The 13,665-nt window shown below is 48.6% G+C and overlaps 1 protein-coding gene across 4 annotated transcripts in view; it reads left to right on the forward strand.

Annotated features, from left to right (window-relative positions):
* The window catches only part of MYO1B (myosin IB), a 1,142,119-nt gene that overhangs the window by 987,541 nt on the left and 140,913 nt on the right, over positions 1-13,665 (forward strand). For all 4 annotated transcript variants that reach the window (XM_069615684.1, XM_069615681.1, XM_069615682.1 and 1 more), the window contains one exon: positions 733-807. In XM_069615684.1, the coding sequence (XP_069471785.1) occupies positions 733-807 (75 nt within the window). The remainder of the gene's footprint in view (positions 1-732; positions 808-13,665) is intronic.

The raw sequence follows: 13,665 nt of genomic DNA on the forward strand, positions 1-13,665 counted from the left end.
CGATGCAATAACGCCAACTAATCCTGTTTTGGTGCAAATTACAAAACTGAAATCTTTCTATTTAAAAGATGTTTAAAGAATGGTTTTAATGACCTTTGACAACACTATTCACATTCTACAAATTTGTGAGCTAGTGGCATCTGTGTTTTCAGGCCAGCAAATAAATGCAGTTTCTTTTGTTGAAATCTAAATACTTACAATTCTTCTATACTTTCAATGTTTTCCTTATCTAGTTTAGTTTCTAATTTTCTAGCAGGTCTGTTCAATTTCTCAGTTTTTAACAGCACTATATTAACCTGTGTGATTCAGGGATTTATATATTTCTTGCAGATTACACTTAATACTTTCAGGATATTTTGCTTGTGTTAAGGTCCTTTGTGTAGCATTTGTAGTCACAGATGGTCTTAAAATAGAAACGTTGGGTGTTATTTGTTTCTTTCGCACGCTCTTCTTAGAGTAAACTAACAATTCGTTTTGCACAGGTTTGGGCTATTTAATGGTGTATTGTGCTTCAAAACACATGAATTATGAGAAAGTTATTTTGCAGTAATCGTTAGTAGAAGAAATCCAGCCCCAAATAATTATCCTTGTGACCTCCTTTGTACAGGAGCCTTTATATTCCGTTCTGCGTATTTTTTTTAATTCGTTCCAGAGACAAGCCACATTGAAGACACTACAGGGTTATTCTACCTCTTTCACACAGATTGACTTTCTGTTTGCTTCGTTTTCAAGGTGCGTAGAGAATACCGGAAGTTTTTCCGTGCCCATGCTGGAAACAAGATATACGAGTTTACAGTTCAGAGAATTGTAAGTATCATAAGATAATGAACCACTGAATTCATTTTGTCAAGCATTTGGAGTTCTTCACATACTGGATTATTTTTAAAAAATGATGGCTTGTGTGCCACCAGTTTTCATTAAAATTAGGAATATATGTTCTCCAGTGCATATTCACTTTGGAATCTGCTAATGTAATAATGATGAAATAGAGGAACTATAACTGGCTTCTTATTTACTAAAATGTGCTGGAAGTTGTTCAAATGAAAACCTTTTGTCCGATACTCCGGAAAGAGTTGACGTTTCAAGGTCTCTTGATCCAAATGTTGTGCATGATATAGCAAACATGTCGTGTTTTGGCATCACTGCATGCCAAATCGCAGTGTGTGCTTTTTTTAAAATTATTGATGTTGATTGACTTGCCCTGGTAGAAAGAATCGACTACAACACAACATGAGGCACAACTTCCACCCAGTGACACCTCAAGGTGGCACTCTTCATCTCCTTCATCCAGAAGGCAGAATAGTAACTTTTGCAGCAGTGGGGCTGATGATTTGTCTGAGGAACCACCACCTACACTCAAAGCTACCTTTACCTGCTAGCTCCTCCCTCTCAAAGACGTAGGAGGACTTCAAAGGCCATATGCTCGACATCTTCACTGAGGTGCTTCATCCTGGGTGCTGGTAGTTAAGCCAGTGCCCAGGGTGCTTTCTGAAGTGTACAGGGGCACCTACTGGGGCTACAAATGCAATGCTGCTGATCTGGTTCCAGAATTTAATTCTACTTGTTCCCTCTAGTGTGGATTTTCTGGTTTCCTTGGCCTGGCCTGCAGATTTGCACCAAAGTTCATTCTTCATAATCCCCATAGTAATGCAGTTTTTGTGGGTATTGTATAGTCAGTTAGCTCAGTGCCAAGTTGTTGTTCCTGCATGTGATTTGAATTTAGTATTGACACTCCTTATGGGCACTTAGTTTAAGCTCCTGCATTCTTGTTCTATACGGTTGCTCACCCTTAAGGTGAATTTCCTGATGGCCATCGCTTCTGCAAGGTAGATGAGTGGGTTCCAGGTATTGTTTTAGCCCTCCTCCTTTTGGTTTTTTCCAAAGAAAAAGTGATGTTGAGCATGATGAGATATGAGTCATTAATAACGTGCCTGTACACAGGTGTTTCTAGGTGCTACAAGATAAGGGAGGAAAGACAGAGGGGAGACAAAAGAAAAAAACATACTAGGCCTTGTTTCATTCAGATCGTGCAAGTGCAGGGTGGTAGGGGGGAGAGGGGAAGTGCCAGGGGGAGACAAGGGGGAAGTGCAATCGGGGCAGCATTGTTTTAAGTAAGTGCAAAGAGGCAGGCGATTGTAGGGTTCCAGATACAGCCCCTGAGTGCAAGGTAGGCCTGGAAGTAGTGCAGGGGCTACTGGTTGTGGAGGAGCCTGGTGCCCATTGAGATTCTGAGGGTAGCCAGGCAACCAGTCAGCGCAGAAGACAGTTAAGTCAACAGGGGAGAGCAAGAGAGAAAGCAGAAGCGAAACGGAAGGTCTTGAGCTGCTTCCAGAACCTCAGGTGGTCCATCTCAAGTTTAAGAGGGGCAGGGAGGCACCTGCAGAGGGGAGAGATCTACCCCCCACTCCCTGCCTGAAGAAGTGTCTGACCCTAAGAGAGTTGGAGGTGACTGAGCGAAGGGCTCGAGAAGGAAGATGTTTAGGAAGAGAGAGTTGGATATAGTGCGGGCCCCCTCCCCAGAAAGCCTTTGCAGACGTTGCAGAGGGTCTTGAACTTAATCCTTGCAGCCACCGGGAGCCAGTGGAGAGATTTCAGGGCTCGAGAGATATGATCCCTGGGATTGAGGCCAAGGACAAGCCTCACAGTCCTGTTCTTGATTAGTTGTAGAGGGCAGAGAGTAGAGGAAGGCAGATTGAGAAAGAGGCTTTTGCAGTAGTCCAATCTAGAGAGAACAACCAGGGCTCTGGAGACGGTGAGCTTCTGGGGAAAAGTGAGAAATGGAAGAATACCTCAGAGTTGGTAGTGGACCTTCTTGGCAAGGTCTGTGATGTGAGTAGAGAAGGAGGCAGCGGAGTACAAGTAGAAGGCCCAAGGAGGGCGGCGAGAGTGAGAAAGGTAAAGTGGGAGCAGGGGTCACAATGAGAAGGATCTCAGTCTTACTGGCATTAAGGCTGAAACTGTTGGAAGCGCACCACTCCTGAATCACAGAAAGACAGTCTGGAATGAGAGGAGAGGAGGCTGAGGGGAGCCTGAAGGAGAGCTGAATGTTATCTGCAGATTACTGAAAGATGGAGGAGAAGGTAGAGATGATGCAGGCCAAAGGGGCCAAGTAGACATTGAAAAGCCAGAGTAAGAGGTTATAGCCCTGGGGAACACCACATGTGGAGAGAGAGGTGGTGGAGAGAAAGGACCCAAGTTGGACCTGGTAGGGTCAGTCCAGGAGGAAGGAGGTCCAACAAACAAGGGCCTGATCTGTGATGCGCAGGTTCTCACAGTGACGATTGATCAGGATGCCATGATTGACTGCGTCAAAAGCAGTGGAAAGATCAAGGAGGATGGGGACAGAACGAAGGCTATAATCGAGATAAGTGAGTGTATCTTCACAGGTGTTCAGGAGAGCAGTTTCCGTGCCTCTGACTGCTCTGAAGCCGGACTGATGGTCATGGAGACAACCAACAGATTTGGTATGGAGAGTAAGCTGGGAGATGGCCAGCTTTTCCAGGAGTTTGCCCAGCAAAGGAGTGATGGAGGTCAGCGGTAGTTTGCTGGATAGGAAGGATCGGCAGAAGACTTTTTCAAGAGAGGGTGCACAAGGGAGAGGGGAAAGTTTGTGGCAAAAGTGTGATTGCCGAAATCGGCCATCGCTGGAGCAAGTGTGTCAATGTGGTCCTATATGGTTCTGTAGGAGCAAGGGAGCACCTGCTTGGATGACACTTTCATTGATCGGACTTGTCTAGAAACATCGTCCGGTGTGGGCTGAGAGAAAGAGGGGAAAGGAGGAGGGGAGGGAGAGGCTGCCAGAAGGGGGGGGGGTCAAGAGAGGGAGAATCAGAGGGAGAGGGGAAGAGAGGACAGGATGTCCTGAGTTTTAGTGTTGAAGTGAGACGCCAGAGCTGTACAGAAGGACTGAGAGGGAACATGAGAGGTGGAGACTGCAGAAGGATTGTCCTGCTCCTTAGAGTTTTACTGTGTTGTTAGAGGCTGCAGAGACGCGGGCTTGGATGTGAGCTCTCTTTTTGGACAGGACAGAGTCTGTATTGATTTTGAGAAGGTGGCAGGCCAGTTTGTCAGAGGATGCACCCGATGCCCTCCACTTCCTCTCAGCCACTCTACACTTGCGTTTCACGGTGGCAGGGCAGAGTCATACCAAGAGTTGCACTTGGAGGTAGGCTTCAGGGGGATTCTCATGGCGGGGGCAAGGACATTGAGAGTGTTGGACATAGCAAGGTACAGGTTATAGAGGGCTGTGTCAGAGTGTGAGTCAGCTGCAGGCATAGGAGGAGCAGAGAAAATAGCGGCAAAGGCCTCAACTGACACACGCTTCATGGGCCGAATGACCAAAAAGTTAGGTGGCAGTGCTGGGGTCACCTTTGCCGGGGGGTTTGGGGGGAATCTTCAGGTGAGAGGAGAGCAGGAAGTGGTCATTCCAAGAGAGAGGAGTGGTGAGAGGGTTCAAGAGGAGGATGTCTGAGGAGATGAGAACATCCAAGGTGTGCCTGGCAGAGTGTCGGACCAAAGGGTAGAATGGAACGAGAGTGTGTTGCAGAGGTTGCATTAGAGCCCCGAGCAGGGATTGGAAGCATCAAGGTGGATGTTGAGGTCTCCAAGGAGAAGTTGAGAGGTAGATGCAAGGAGAGAAGAGAAGAGAAGAGAGGAGAAGAGAAGAGAAGAGGAGAGCTCCGCCTACTGTGAGAAGAGGAGGGCGAACTGGCCAGGTGGCCTGTAAATGTTGGCCACAGTCAGAGAGAGACCAGGAGAGATAGAGGGCCTGCAGACCAGGCATTCAGAGGAGTAGGCCTGTATAGGAATGACAGAAGCAGCGACCCACTCCAGAAAGATCAGAGCTCCTCCACCTCTGGGACGATTGGTTCTGGGTTCGTAGAGTATCTTGTAGCCATCAGGGAGGAGAGTGTCAAAACTTGTGACAGAATTGGCCATGAAGCATGTCTCGTTGAGAGCGAGGACATCCAGTTCAGATTCTTCATGGAGGTGGCAGATATTCGGAGGAGTGTTTGACAGAGTGAGAGTTGCAATGTGGAGAAGGTTGCTTGAGGTACGCTCTGTGGAGGTGGTAAAGGGGCCTGAGAGTGGGCAGAAGAGGTAGAAGGAGATGGTAAAGTAGACAGACAGGATGAGGAGGGTTCCAGAGAGGTGACGGAAGAAGAAGGTGGTGGAGGAGCCAGAGAGGTACTCGTAAGAGTAGCATGAGAAGGAAGGAAGTTGATAAGTCGTGGGAGAAGCCTATTGAAAAGGAGGAGATTGGTCTGAGGGCCATGGACCGAGATGGTGCCATTCAGATAGGCATTAATGATGGTCTCAGAGGAGTGGAAGGAGGCCAAGAGTACCTCCCATGAGTGCCACCATTAATGGGATAGGAGGAAAAAGGTGAGAGAACAGAGACCATATAAGGGGTCCATAGGTCTGTAGAGAGAACGACAAAGAGGATGTCGGTAAGAGTCTGTCTGGAGGAAGCACTGATTGTCAGGGTTCCCCACCATTCACATATAAGACGGACAACCAGGATGTCCATAGCTAGGCCTGGAGATAGGAAGATGAGTTATTCATAGTGTCTGTGGAAAGCTGGGTGGTGTTTCTTATCATTCACATTGGTATTTCCTAAACTCTCTTTGCAGGAAACCTGTGCCTTCCCTAGGCAAGATGGAGACTTTGTTTAGAATCCCTGATTGGCCAAGGGAGAGTGTGAGGTAGTTTGGAGTCTTGTCTAGAATTCTAAACTGCCTTTCATTCAAGTAATTCTCAGAGCCGGTCACAGCAGTTTGAGCTCCAGAAAATCTGAGCCTTTGAGTTCAATACAAAGAACCTTTCAGGCCATATCAACCAGAAACCGTATCAGTCTATTGAGTTAACCAGAGAAGTTTAGACCTTGCAGTTGAAATCAAGAGAAATGAAAAAGGCCATAAGTAGTACTTATGAGGAAGAGACAGAGAAAAGAAGCCAAGCCAATAGCAGCCTTCTGAGAGCTAAGTGAATTTATTTATGACCAAGAAAATTGTTAGAAACTGTTGAATGTTTTTATGAGAAATTCATGGAAAGATAGTCCACGTTGCACCAATAGAATATTGTATCATTTTAGATAAGTTGTTAAGAAATAAGAAAAAAACTATTTGATGTGAATAAAAGTTCATTGCGTGTGTAACTAGAACTAACTGAGGCGTGCGGGCGAGCAGTTGCTCAAGCACTAATATTTATTAACTTAGCGTGGGATCCTGTTGTCGGTACAATTACAGCGTCACACACAGTAACATTATCCTTTGAGTCAGTGCGAGGAAGTAAATCGCTTGTCGGGTACTAGAGTAAGGAACCCTAGTGTGCGAGAGTGCCTGGCTGCGTACGCCTTTGAAATCTTTCTCTGAGAGACAAGTCAGTCGTCTTCAGAAGCATAGAGTAAACAAGGCGATACGCCTCAAGGAATCCAGGCCATGTCATTAACCAGTCAGCACGGCACTTGGGGAAGTTGTTAACCTTTCTTTTGAATAGCGCGAGGTAGCGCTGGTAAAAGAAAGGACAGAAGGTTAGCAGAATGAAATGTTTTAAAGTGAACTCTGAAGTTTTTCCTGAGTAAAAAACTTCAATGAACATTTCATAGCAGGCTGAGTAGGTGTATATGGTTCAGTTTTGAATTTATAAGAAAAGGAAATACAAGGTGACTTCAAGTGGTTTACCAATAAAAAGACTTTCAAAAGAAAAAATAAAGCAATCTTTATTTCTTCAAGTGCCCATCAGCAATAAGTCATAGGCAGAATGTACTGAAAGGGGCTTTAAATGAATGTATTTTGTTTGTAGGAAAGATAGAATACAGAGTTTATGCTATTCTGTGTTAATTTTGAGGTCATCAAACTACAGCTCATTCTAAGGAGGTTCCAGGAGACAAGGGCAATTAAGTAGACCTGTGTTTTTGTTATTTACTCTTACGTCCCATCCCCTTTCCTCCATACTGCATGGGCATCCCTTCAAAGGGATGGGAGACTGAACCTTTTTCACCAGAAAAAAATCTTCTTCCCCTTAAAATTTAGAGGCACGCTGGGGTGCGGCCCTGGGAGCATGCGCTGCCCTGTCTCCGCCCTCCTGAGCCACACCCCAGTTCTTGGGTTTGTAATAACACACGCGGATACTTCTTCTTTGTCTTTTTTTTTGTCTTTCTTATTATTTAGGTACTCGGTCCTCAGGTGCCACGCTCCTCTCTGGTGCATTTCGACTTCCACAGGGTTCAGAAGTGTGTCCATCTGCAATGGGCTCTTCCCAACTTCAGACCCCCACACCCTCTGTCTACGTTGCCTTGGCCCAGACCACGGTTGGCAAGCTTGTTCAGCGGGTGGCACGCTGTCATCGAAATCGCTGAAGGACAGACTGGCAGGTGGAGGGAGTTCTTCCAGAAGTCGCCTCCACAGGACCTCAAGAACTTTGTGAAACACTGAGCCAGGCCCAAGTTAGGGGCGCTATTTTTCATCGCACCCCACAAAGGAGACTGCTTCCCAAGGACTCTACTGCGTGGGAGGGACCGTTCAGGTCCTTGTACCAGCACCTGCACCTAGGCTGCTGCAGCTACCGGCCTTGGGGCAGAGGGATCCTTGGATCCTCCCGGTGGCAGTGTTGAGGGACCGGAAGGTTCTTGTCCCGGATTGTCATCCGAGGGGCTCCGCCCTTGTACCGGCAATATGGCCGAAGGGCTATGCCCTACTACCAGCAATACGTCTGCGGCGGCACCTAAATGCAGCTCTACCGAGCCCCCGGGTCTAGGCCCGAGGAGCAGGGTAGGCCTCGTGATCCACACGCAAGAGTCTTGGAGAAGGCTGGGCCCAGCGAGCCGAGCAACAAATCGTAGGCACGTGGCAGGCAGCTCGACAAGATGGCCGCCGCGCCAGACAAAGGCACCCGTCCGGCACCATTCCAGGAATTTGGCGAAGAACGAGTGTCAAGGTGGGACCTGCCATAAACAGGTACGTGGTCTACAGCCTATCCTTCTTATGAGCAGGGCAGTTTCCCACTGCGTCCATACGGGCAGGGTATGCAGCGGCTCCAGCAGCTCCCGGCTACCCCGTCAGTACCCCATACCACCTCTCTGGCCAGTGAAGAGGAGTTCTTCGAGAGGTTCCTCTGGCTCATGAAGTCACCTCTGAGGGGGGTTATCCTAAAGGATGCAATCAGGGATGTCCTCCCTACGATCCTACCGGCACCACAAGCTCCTCCGCCGGAGGCCATGGTTGCAGCTGCTGCCTCTGGCTCCCCAGATGATTCCTCAGGGGGGTCCGTACCAGTCTCTGCTTCCTCCTCAGCCTCCGTCCCTGGTCACTGTACCCCAGGTTCCGGCTCCAGCTACTCCTCCACCTCCACAGGATGAGGAGAAGGATCCGGATATGCCATGCTCAGCCAGGGCCTACCACAAACGTCTTGCAGGCTGGCGGAGTACCTGGGCCTACCCCAACCCGAGGTTGAGCAGCCGGCAGAAGGGGTTCTGGCTGAAGTCCTCACGTGACGCCCTTCTGCCAAACTGGGATTTCACTGCAAACCGATGTAGTCTACCTGGTCAAGAAGTGTTGGCTCAAGCCCCACTCGGTCCAGCCAGTGGTCAATCAACGCCTGGACGCCGAGTACAGGCAGATGGAGGGGGATACACTCTTGACATCGGCCCATCCTCAGCCACACTCCTCGGTGATCGCTGCGGCATCACTATACTCCAAGCCTCAGTAACGTTTTAAGGTGGGACTGGCTGAGGCCAAGCTGGTGGCGCATGACCTCATGTCCACCGCATGTCCACTGTGGCCCATATTGACACCTCATGTCTGTGGCGATACAGATGGCACAGCCAGAGAAAGACAGCCTGGCTCCGGGTAACAAAATTCAACCCAGACATCCAGGAACGCATATTAGATGATGACTAATTGGCACTGCCTTAACGCCACAAAGATGGAGCTAATGTTATATGTCCTCAAACAAGCCAGAGAGAAGCTGGACCCCTGGTTGACGGATGGCAGATCCCAGTTGTACACAAGGTTAAGACCCTGGGTACTTACCTTGAGGCAAATGTAGACAACGCCCATGTTAATGTAATGTAATTGTAAAAAGTACTATCACTTGAAAGTAGATCACTGTAATGCCCTCCTGGGAGGAGCCAAGAAGGCAGACCTTCAAAGACTTCAAAAATTCAAAACGCAGCGGTACGCATTGTCTTCCATTTGAAGCGCTCAGAGCCTACTTCAGCAGCCAGGACGACTCTCCACTGGCTACCAGTCTCGGCCACAGTACAATTCAAGCTGCTGACTATCTGTCACAAGTGTGTTTACGGTGATGCACCTATTTATCTTAACAGGCTGAGATTATATACTCAGAGTAGATCTCTTCGATAAGCTAAGGCCTGCTCCCTACAAGTGGACAGAGTTAAAAGAGCCCGTGGAAATGGACGTGCCTTTCATGTACGGGCCGCACAGGATTGGAATGCTCTGCCTGCTTCTTTGCATAATACAGCTAATCTTCTGGTCTTCCGGAAACAATTAAAGACCTTTTTGTTCTCATAACTCTACCTAACCATCTGCTATTAGTTAGGGCTATCCTTTCTCTTCATGGCACCTGGATGCCTGTGGGCTTTGGCCCCTTATCAATAAAATAACATAACATAACAGGAACGGTGATCCAGTCAGCCGGACCGCTCGCAGTCTCAGAACCGGCGCAAGCAACAAAGTGTGGGGGGGGGGGAGTAAGGGCTTTTTCCAGTCACCCTCCTCCGCAACAGCCTCAGAGGGAAAGAAGGCATGACACACTCCTTCGGATCTACGTGTCTCCAGTGGGGGGGGGCAGGCTTGCTCTCCATGCAAATTTCTGGTGCCAGAGTTTCACGGACCCCTGGATCCTCTCCATAGTATTCATGGGGTACCGCCTACCCATACCAGACTCTCCTCCCCTCCACTCCCTCAAGTTGGGACAGCAACTCTTCTGGCGGAGATCCAATCGCTCGTAGAGAGCCAGGCAGTGGAGGAAGTCCCAGCCTCTCAGCGAGCTTGGGCTTTTACTCCAGGATTTTCGCCATTCTGAAGAAGGTGGGCGTGAGAGTTGTGCTGGACCTTTCCGCCCTCAACCTCTCCTTACCCCTACAAAAATTCAAGGTGGTTATGCCAGCTTTTATAGCCGAGACCATCTAGCGGGATATGGAGTCCTTGGAGGCCTGATGGCCTGGTCTCGACCCTCCGAAGGTGACAAACGGGGCTTCCGACCTGCTGAAGCCCTTCGTCCTATCCAAGTAGAATTTCAGGGCACACCTGACATCCAGGCAGTGCAGCACTCTGTGCTTTAACCTTAGGCTCGGCAAAGAATGTAAGAAGGACTATTTCCTCGTTCAAGTGGAAAGCAGACGGCAACTTGGACAGAAATGCTGGGTGAGTCCAGTATGGGGGCTTCAGCAGGCCGGACACTTGCTGAAGCCCGCTGAAGTTGACACGCATCGGGGAGGGGCGTGGTGGCAGAGGACCGAGTATCTTATTGACAAAAGAAGACAAAAAGACTGAAGAAAGTATCCGGGGAAGAGCACGTGGCATTACATAGCCGAAGCCAAACCCCGGAGCGCTGGTAAAATCGGCCCTTTGCCGTCAAAGTAGAAAAGGGGACTGGGGTGTGGCGCCAGTGGGCGGAGTCAGGCTAGCGCATCCTCCCAGGGCGTGCCCCCACGCACCTCTAAATTTAAAGGGGAAGGTTTTTTCTGGTGAACAAGTTCAGTCTCCCATTCCTAGGAAGGGACGCCCATGCAGTATGGAGGAAAAGGGATGGGACGTTAGAGTACATTACCAAGAGGTAAGTCATTTGTTCTAATATTTTGCTTTGTCCCACTGATTCCTCATCATTAATAGACTAATACAAATAGACGTGAAGGATGGAGGAGAGTGGGAGGACATCACAGAAACAAAACCTGAGGAGGACAAACTCCATAGGCATCATCTGTACATTGTCGCACAGCACCTTCAGTGCAGTGGCACAGGGAAGTCTCTTGGATTTAACAAAGGTTTAAATACCTTCTCTTGTTTAAACTACTGTTTCCAAGAGCAGTGAAGTGAAATTGACTTTACACACAGTTTGTAACTTTCTAGACCCAACACACACTATTTAACCATAGGGTGCTGGAGGGGTTACTTAGTATCCCCTTTGTCTAGGTTCTCATGTAACATTTTTTTATGTTACCCTTTCTACAGTTAATGGCTGGTGGCAGTGGTTTACTTTTTACTACCATTGTGTGTTTTTACCGCAGACTGCGTTCGCAGCCACGGTAAGGCGCCCATGAGTGCCCATTTTGTCAAAATGGCCCAGTCTTCTTTTTTTGCCATTTTCTGTTGGGAAGGTCCTTCTTGAGGTTTACTCTGCGTGACAAACCAGGTTTGGTCTCTTTGTTCATTTAGTCTTTGGCGGGATTCACGGGTGAAGCCCGCCTCTGGCACCAGTATGTCAGGCAGGGGCAAGAAGTGAGGGAGGTGCCCGAAACTCCCTGTGCTTAATCCCCTTGGTTACAGGAATGCACCTAAAGGTGATTGGGCGGCTGGATGTCCAGCAAGGACAGCCACCCTGCTGTGTGATTGACAGCTAAGCTGGAATGAATGGGAGAAACCTGCATAAAAGGCTAGGCTTTTTGGCTTGGAAGGTAGAGTCGCCCACTGGACGAAGGAATCCGAAGAAGAACTTGGAAGAGATGCCCAGTGAAGCCATGCTGCTGTGCTGAAGCTCAGATTTCGCCTCGACTAGAGAAGCCCTGCAAGGACAACTTCTTCCTTTCAGTTGGTGGGACCAACAAGCTCCAAAGTAAGAGCCCGTCTGGACATCCTCCCGAAGCTGGTTGCATTTCCACTGCAGTTGTTGCTGGAACCGAAGAGCCAGGAAGAGGAACACCAGATTGTGTGCGCTGCTTTTAAGTCGGACCAGAGGGCTAGGAAGATCCTCAGGGCTTCCCTGATGCAGGACCGACCAAGCCTGAGCCACCTCAAGAGTGCTGTACCCCAGATGTGAGGAAAGTCTAAAGTGGTATCCGAGAACCGCAGTGTTGCTATTTACTGTCAGACGCGAGAAGCTGAAACACCAAAGGACCGCTGAATTGAGGTTTGCCGATTGCTGCCGCTGACTGTCCCATTGCTGAGCAGGAGTCCCCAGACGTCCTCCCTCTTGTTCCCACGACCGAGGCCCAGGAACAGCAGGATCTGCAGAGCTGCACAGGAACAGAAGCCAGCTGGAACCATTTCTTCTAACAAGAGGTACTGTAAAGTCTAAGAGAACTTACCTCTTGTTGTGTAGCCTTACTTGCTTTCAGTTGAGACCTGTCTTGGTTACCCTGCAGAGTTGCTAAAGCTTTGCCCTTCACAAGTCTCCCAGCTTTTGGCCCTTCAAGTGTTCTATATTCTACAAACATTGCGCAAGACCTTTTACCTACCTGCAAAGAAGATCTTCATCTCCCCTTGACATTGTGCAATTAACATTGGCTGTCCCGGCTCCCTGAGAGACTCCTCTTTACCTCTCACTTTGTGCTTTGGAAGGTGTTTAAAAGTACTTGCCTGTTTGAGTTATTTTTTAACCTTTGTTTTATTCTTCTATTCCATCTTTTTCACCTAACTCAGTATTGCTCTAAATGTACCAGTGATAAATCAATGTCCAGTGTCCTAGCTATTTAAGTCACCTGAGGGTGTAGGAAGTGTCTGTGTGCCATCCACAATGTATGTCCTCTGATTTAGAGAAATTGAGTGTTTTGAAGTATTTACGTGTTGCATGTTTTGATCCCTTTCTGAAAAAGGCTTATATAACTGACTGAAATAAATTAATTGTTTTATCAAAAAACCTGAGTTGTAAGTGTTTATTTGGATAACTGTATTGTGAAACTCTATCTCACAACCTTACTGCTCACATTGACCCCTCTTGAGATAAGCCTGGCTGCTCGACCACACTACCAACCTGTGTAGTTCATACTTATACCAAAGGTTGGGTCCCTATTGGCAGGAGGTCATGGTTATTATAGTGCACCCAAAGGGTACTGCATACAATCTTGCCTAACAATTACGAAGGCCACGCACAAGGCGTACACCCAGTCACATCAACTCTCAGACAAGGGGCGGATGTTTGGAGGGTTCTGCGGCTTGCAAGAGCGGAGGTCCAGGCAGCTTGACCATTCGCCGAGCGCAAACAGCAAAAGGAGGGTTAGGGGGGGAGTAAGGGCTTTTTCCAGTCCCCCTCCTCCTCCTCAGCAGCCTCAGAGAGAAAGAAGGCATGACGTGCCCCTTTGGGTCCATGTGTCTCCGGTGGAGGGCAGGCTTGCCCTTCACGCACAGTTCTGGTGTCAGTATTTCAGACCCCTGGATCCTCTCTGTAGTATCCACTGGGTACCGCCTACCGAGCCCTTCCTCTCCTCCCCTCACAGATTGGGAAAGCAACTCTGTTGGTGGAGATTCTGTCGCTTGTCGAGAACCAGGCAGTGGAAGAAGTCCAAGCCTCCCAGCGAGGATTGGGTTTCTATTCCAGGATTTTCGCCATACAGAATAAGAACCAGGCAGGCCTGATAGGAGTTTTGGACCTTTCCACCCTCAACGTCTCCCTCCCTCTTCAAAAATTCAAGATGGTTACGCCAGCACTCATTGCGGCAACATTCTGCTGTGGAGACTGGATGTGCTCCCTCGACCTGAAGGACGC

This window comes from Ambystoma mexicanum, chromosome 9 (genome assembly GCF_040938575.1).
Source record: "Ambystoma mexicanum isolate Mex_15411 chromosome 9, UKY_AmexF1_1, whole genome shotgun sequence".
Classification (NCBI taxonomy): domain Eukaryota; kingdom Metazoa; phylum Chordata; class Amphibia; order Caudata; family Ambystomatidae; genus Ambystoma; species Ambystoma mexicanum.